The sequence below is a fragment of the Sprattus sprattus genome (assembly GCF_963457725.1).
Source record: "Sprattus sprattus genome assembly, chromosome: 5".
Classification (NCBI taxonomy): Eukaryota; Metazoa; Chordata; class Actinopteri; order Clupeiformes; family Clupeidae; genus Sprattus; species Sprattus sprattus.
Window position 1 is genome coordinate 10552555 of NC_137924.1, and position 7004 is coordinate 10559558.

Sequence of the window (7004 nt, forward strand, 5' to 3'; positions counted from 1 at the left end):
TACTTTGACAGTCTGGTCATTAGCTTTCCAATCTAGAGCAGGCCTAGTTTATTTCACGAAAGACTATGACAAGTGCCAGCTAGTAAAGTACTCTGCGTTTGCTTGTTTTTGCAGATTACAATAGGCCTACGCAATGCAAGTAAATTATGGTAGACCTCACCATCAATAATAAATCGCAAGGCAGTCGGACTGAGGAAAGTAGCCTACAGCGGAATTGGGTGGAAACCGCTATCGTCTGTGTCTGGGGGAGGAGTCTGCTGTTTCGGATGTGATACGGGCTTCTGATTCAGCCTCTGGAAGCGTGCATTGAAATAAATCCCGCTATACCGCTAAATGGCTCCTTAAGTTATCCTGAGATTTTTGCGATCCTAAATTGACAGAGAACCCAGTTTCCGATGGTGGACCTTGACACTTTGCCGTTTTGCTTATTAAGAGTTTGCTGTCCGCCGCCTCACGGTCGTCGTTATAATGGAAACGTGTACTTTGAGAGTCATAGACCATCTCGTACTTGTAGTGCTTTTCACTCTTTTAAAATGTCTCGATGGAACCTCCACTCCGAGAACGGCTACGGACTCCACACTGGACTCGCGAAGTTATTTTTCAGTATCTACTGATTTGTCTGAAACCGCTTTGCCAAAGGAGTTGATTACTTCCATAACTGAGTATTCTAAAGGAACCTCCACAAACTTTGGGGATTCATTGGCTGGGATCACAGATATTCCTCGGGACTTTTCTGAGAGGTTCCACACCGAAATGAAATCGGGTAAGCACTTCGGCGGGATCATTCATTTATTAGGATTTGTCCATCACTGTCTTAGCCACTTGTCCTCGCAAGGCCGAAAACCATGCTGCCCCTCAAGGTTTAATCATTGAATGCAGTATTCTGTTGTCTGTTGTTGGCTTGAGAAGATGTCTTTTAGGACTTTTAACAATGTGGGCTAGGACGCTATTACTGAAAATACATGCAATTTAAATGTACAACGTTCCCTATAGATCGTCTTCTAAATCGTAGAGTTATTGTTCAGGTCGACAGCTTGTGGCTAATGAACCGCCTCAAACTGAAAGAGTTAAAAACAAATACAAACCATGTAACAAAATTGAAACAAAAATCTAATTGGGCAAGATGCTTCTGGTGAAAGTTAATGTTGGTCTCCCATCAGGTGTGACTGTGGCCATGCTCTGACTTCATCCACCTGTTAGGGTGCAGCCTACAAACATGGAAAGTTCTTGTTCAAACACAGTGTTTTCCCCTTTGACATTTTTACAAGTAAAGTATGGTTTCAAAGAGAGAAACCCACATCCAAATGTGGGTGTCGGTGAATTAGAAAGTACAGTTGGGAGTGGAGGGATTTTCCCCACCTGTAAGACTTTCATGTTCTTGAGATGGAAAAGGAGGCTGGTGCATTTCATTTGTTTATTACTTGATTATGAATAGCAATACAACAAATATTACTAATATTGATTGTAGCCTACACAGAGCATGGTCAGACAGTGAAATCTAATAGCCTAGGATATTTCTAAGAATGGTATGGACTTCAAAAGAAAAGGTTTTCGAGGTTTAATCAGTTGCATATATGAATTCCACAGCACAGTTTGGATCACATACACTCCTTAAAGGCTTTGCTTCTTATTACTGGCATGTCCTAATGAACTGTCATCTTTAGATTACCTTTTCAACTTTGGAATTGACTTAGTAATGGAACCGAACAGATGCCGTCACATTCAATTTGTGAGTAGGTTCATTAGAGAATTACTGGAGGGTGGGGGGTTAAAGTAGCCTACCGTTAAATATACGTTTTTCCAGGACACATTTGTCTTCCTGTCCACACCACTGAGATGAATTCCTAGGCAATAAACGGATGACATCTTAAACAAATATTGGAGTCTGTCTTGTATTGCTAGAATAAGAAGCGGACGCCAATGACTTCATTCCAACTCAGCTATTCCACTTTTGGGAAATGTCATCTGTCCCAGCCAGAGCCTGCAAGATGTCCTACTGGATGTGTCGCTCCAAACTGCCATATTAAAGGCCAGTTTGGTTCAATGTTTAAGCTCATAGATCACTTTCTAAAGCTCTGTTTTAGCCCGGGCTCAGACGTGATGTCAGGTCACTAGTGTCTCAGCACTGATTAAGCATGCCAAACTCACCATCAAAGGCGTATTGATGAATAGATGTGGAGATTTAATACAGACTGTATTTTAGATAAGTTGTTATAACTTCTATGACACACATTGAAATATTCTATTTCTATTCTACAATATGATGCATTCTCAGTCAAATTGATAAGCGCTGATCAGACTGCGCATTGCATTTGCCAGCCTTGACGATTCCTAATAATCAATAGCTGTCTCAGTTAGAGACCGGTTAACTTGATGTGGAATCCTGGAGACTCACTGAAGACACGACCCCCTGTCATAGGCCTCCGTGTAACGTCTGGAGTTGGCTCAGTTATATCTCTGCTTGCACTTGGGGCGCATAAAAAGATTCTGTATGACTCATACAATTGTTTTGCATTACTGTGCTGTTGCTAATAATTCTACATGTTAAAGGGCATCCTGATGTCATGGTCCCACTTCTGTCTTTTACACTTGTGTTACTTTATTGTTGCGAGGCCTAATCGGAAAAAAAGTCAAGTTTCATGCACCCTATTTTATTTTTTAAACAAAACAAACAAAATACAAAACGGAACAAAAACTTGGCCATATAGTTTTCAGGTAATGATCCAGAAAGTTGATTTACCACGCGCAAACCGTGGCAAGCCAGTGTCCGCCTACGGTACATCTGCATTTGGTTACGGTGGTGAATTAATTGTCCCTCTGTTACGCTCCCGATGACTGTTGACTGTTTGGTTGTGTACTGAATGCCAGGCTGTGAGAGGTTTGCATGACATCCTCTGCTTCTCCCCAGTCCAAGCTGAGGGCACTGGGCTATAAACTGCTGTCCCTCCCTGACACACCCAAAACAAAACACCAAACAACAAACAATGCCAGCTTTTCACATTGGTGCTTTGTTGAATTTGTAGAGGAGTTAATAATGAAAGACCTTTACATTTGGCAAGTAGCAAGTAATGAAGCCATAAATTGCTTAACTTTTAAATGTCCTGGGAAGTGACGTTATTTAAACACTGACCATATAGGGTAAACTTAGACAAAGTCTGTCGTTTTGTTATATGTATCAGTGTGCGTCATCAACTTAATATGCTATTAATAGATATTAATATGCTTGTCTATGTACTGTTTATATAGGCCTATATATATATAACATATTTATATTTTGGACAAAACAACTCTCATTTGCATGAAGTATATCTCTGTATGTGGGTTGCCTGAAATAAGTCACTTAAAGTACTAAATAATTCCCTCAGGAAGTTATCTTTTGTTTATAAAATGAAAGATCTTAACATTTGGGAAGTAGCTAGGAATATAGCCCTAAATTGTTTAACTTTTAAATGTCCTGGGTAGTGACATAATTTAAACACTGACCATTGACTCAGACAAGAGAAGTTTGTCGTTTTGTTACATGTGTCAGTGTGCTTCGTCTGCTTCATCAACTTAATATGCTATTTATAGATATTAATATGCTTTTCTATGTACTGTATATATATACTATAACATATCTATATTTTGGACAAAAGTATATATCTGTATGTGGGTTGCCTGAAATAAGTCACTTTAAGTTCTAAATAATTCCCTTAGGAAGTTATCTTTTGTAAGTTTATAAAATGCAGTCTTTATTCAATTATAATACTTGTGTGTCCTATCATGAAATTATCTCATGTGTATGAACTGCAGGCATTGACATTATTGTAGTGTCGGCTTCTGCTAGGTCAGCTTAAGGAAGGAAGCTGCTGTTCCCATAGGAACAAGTCACCTCCATTTTTAGGGCCCAAGCTTTTGTTAGCTTAGACAGGCTGGGCTGCCAATTGTTCTCCACCCAAAATCATTACATCCGCAGCCACTTCTGAAAACATCTTCTCCTGCCATCTCTGATGTCTGCTAAATCTGTACGGTGTCAAGCACACTCTTGTGGGCTATTGTGCACATAACAGGCATGTCTGCTGAACAGTACAGTCCGTCAGCAAACAAGATACTGCTTCTGGTTAGGATGCAATACAACGTAATTTAAAACGATGTCTGTCAACATAGTTACCTTTGACTACTGAGTTGGTAGATGGTTGGAGAATGAAACGTTTTCTAATATCTAACATCCCTCTGTCTTTTAGCCACAGAGCAGAAGTCCTACATCTCTCCAGAGACAGCCACCGCTGACCACACAACCACCGACCACGCCACAGAATCCATGAGCTCCAGCACCACTCGGACTTCCGACTCCATCACAGAGCGAGAGCGTACAGACTTCACCCATCTGCTTCCCAGATTTTCCCAGAATCACCGGCCCTCCCTCGATGCACGGACCGTTCGGGACACCCCCGGTGTGAGCAGGCCCTCCACCGGAGATCCCGATCCCGATCCCGACGCCCCCTCCCAGACCGACAGCACGTACGTCTCGTCCACCATGACCCGAGCTGGAGAGCGCGCCCTGCTGTCCGTCACCTCCAACAGCACCTCTCCGTACACCTCAGAGGACTCCGGTTCATCCGAGCCCAGTTCTAAGGCCTTCACCTGGGGGCGGAGCGTAGAGGGGACCGCCCAGGGCGGGGGGACCAGTAACAGCCACGCCGCCACATCCACCGGGTCTGAACTGACGGCCGCCGCGACCTCGGACTCCCAACGCACCACCAACAGCTCTTCGGGGAGACCCTCCGAGACCGAAGGGCCCGATCTGTCCACGTGGACACAGTCTCAGACAGGCCAGCCCAACATCACCCTGCGGGGCTTCCAGCAGACATCCGGCCACACTGGTGTTCTCTTCAGCTCCACGCCTCCGCTCACCGTGGTCAACCACACAGGCCAGGGGACAGACGTGACGGACACCAGCCACACCTACGGCGGCAGGGCGTCCCACACCCCGTCGCAGGGGGGCGGCGTTGCGTCGTCCACGCCCCCGTTCCTGTCCTCGGAGAGCGGCCACACGGGAACGTCCCAGCAGGATGGAGAGAGGACCGTCACGCGTGTCCTCGATGACGGGCTGTCGTCCGAGCCTTCCACCGGCTCCATGAGCACGGGGAGACGCGAGGAGACGGACGGGGTCCAGCCTCTCACGGAGGAGGGGACGACTATCCTGGGCCTGACCACAGCCTCTCCTGCAGCCAGGGGAGACCCCACCTCTGTGGAGGACGCGCTCTTCAAGTTCCTGTCGGGCCATCAGCCCTTCACCCCTGAGACTGAGGGGCCCACTGAGGAGCCCAGCGAGGTGCTGCACTCCACGGCATCGGAGCCGGCCACACAGGGGCCACAGCACACAGAGAGGGGGGGAGAGACGGAGGGGGACACCCAGAGGGTTCCCACAGAAGCCCTCACCACCAGCACCTCTTCTCCCGCCACCTCCACCACCACCACCACCCCCATCACCTCCCCCATCCCCATCACCACCCACCAGCTGGAGCCTAGCACCACAGCGGAGACCTCCACCCTGCGCACCACCATCATCACCACAGACACCACGCAGGGGCCACCCCCGAGCACACCCTCCCCCCCGGCGCGGCACATACCCCCCTCCAGGACCGGAGGCCCCCACACACACAGCCCGTCGGGGGTGGGCCGAGACGGGGACATCTCCACGGACGTGACCACCCTGCACCTGGAGACCAGCACGGCCACGCCGGGCAAAACCACGGCCCAGGGCCGGCCCACCACTGCCTCCTACAGCAAGAGCGCCCCCACCACGGCCCCAGGGGCACGCACCACGGCCAGCCACACGCAGGGCCGCACAACCACCACCCAGCCCGAAGCGACCACCACGCAGATGGAAGTGAAGCCAACTACGCCCGTTTTAGGTCTGTCTGCCAGAAATACCACTTCATGCCGCTCGGCTGTTCTCACAATGTGTTTTCATAGCATGGGTAGACTGTTGAGGAGGCACTTACCACATTACATTTCCATATCGCCTTGGTGTGATATTAGGTGTTATAACTATTGACACCTTTGCAGTCAGTATTAATGATTCACGAGGTTCTGTGTTTTGAATCGACCTTGGAGCTCTGGAGCTCTGGAGCTTATATCCTGTTCTCTCTCTCTCAGGGCGTCCGTGTGGCGCGCAGTTCTGTGCCAACGGGGGCACATGTGTGAGGCACGCTGGGAACACTGACATCTGTGTCTGCCTTCCAGCGTGGACTGGACCCACGTGTACAAAGGGTGAGCTGCAGAGAGCCGCAATCTTCAAACAACCGTCTAGCCCCAGTACTTTAAACGTTATTAAACGTTACGAAATGAACACGTTACATTTTATTTATGAACAGTTTCAATGTTTCAATGAATTTCTTCATTGAAGTATTGTTGGTATTAAATGAATTGTTAATGAATGGTTAATTAATTAATTAATTTAATTTAATTACATCCCATATATGATCTGCCTTTTTGCTTTGGATTTAAATCAAATATGGACTGCATAGGAGTGAATGGGACTGCATATGACATTGCACACCCTTACCAAGCTGGAAAGGAATTCAAAGTATTTCAAGAAGTTGCATAAAGGGGTGGGCTCACCATCAGCCATTCCACTGCAATGCAATGTCCAGGGTCTGACCACTGACTTGTTGGGTGTTGAGTAGTGAGTAGTGTGTCTGTCTGATAGTGATTCTCCTCTAATGCCCCCCATCCTCTCTTCCCCCTCCAGATGTGAATGAGTGCGAGACTAACCCCTGCCCTGCAGGCTCCACGTGTGTCAACACCAACGGCTCCTTCAGCTGCGAGTGTCCCCTGGGCTCCGACCTGGAGAATGGCCGCGAGTGCACCGATGGTGAGATGAAACACACGCAGACACACAGACACACACACACACACACACACACAGACACAGACAGACACAGACACAGACACAGACACACACACACACACACACACACACACACACACACACACACACAGACACACACACACAGACA

The 7004-nt window shown here is 47.4% G+C and overlaps 1 protein-coding gene across 1 annotated transcript in view; it reads left to right on the top strand.

Annotated features, from left to right (window-relative positions):
• The first annotated feature begins 332 nt into the window (after positions 1–332).
• Positions 333–7004, top strand: part of heg1 (heart development protein with EGF-like domains 1) — a 12254-nt gene continuing 5582 nt past the window's right edge. Inside the window, exons 1-4 of the mRNA XM_080839388.1 lie at positions 333–763; positions 4224–5897; positions 6142–6255; positions 6737–6859. Coding sequence (XP_080695514.1) covers positions 469–763; positions 4224–5897; positions 6142–6255; positions 6737–6859 — 2206 coding nt within the window. The 5' untranslated portion in view covers positions 333–468. The remainder of the gene's footprint in view (positions 764–4223; positions 5898–6141; positions 6256–6736; positions 6860–7004) is intronic.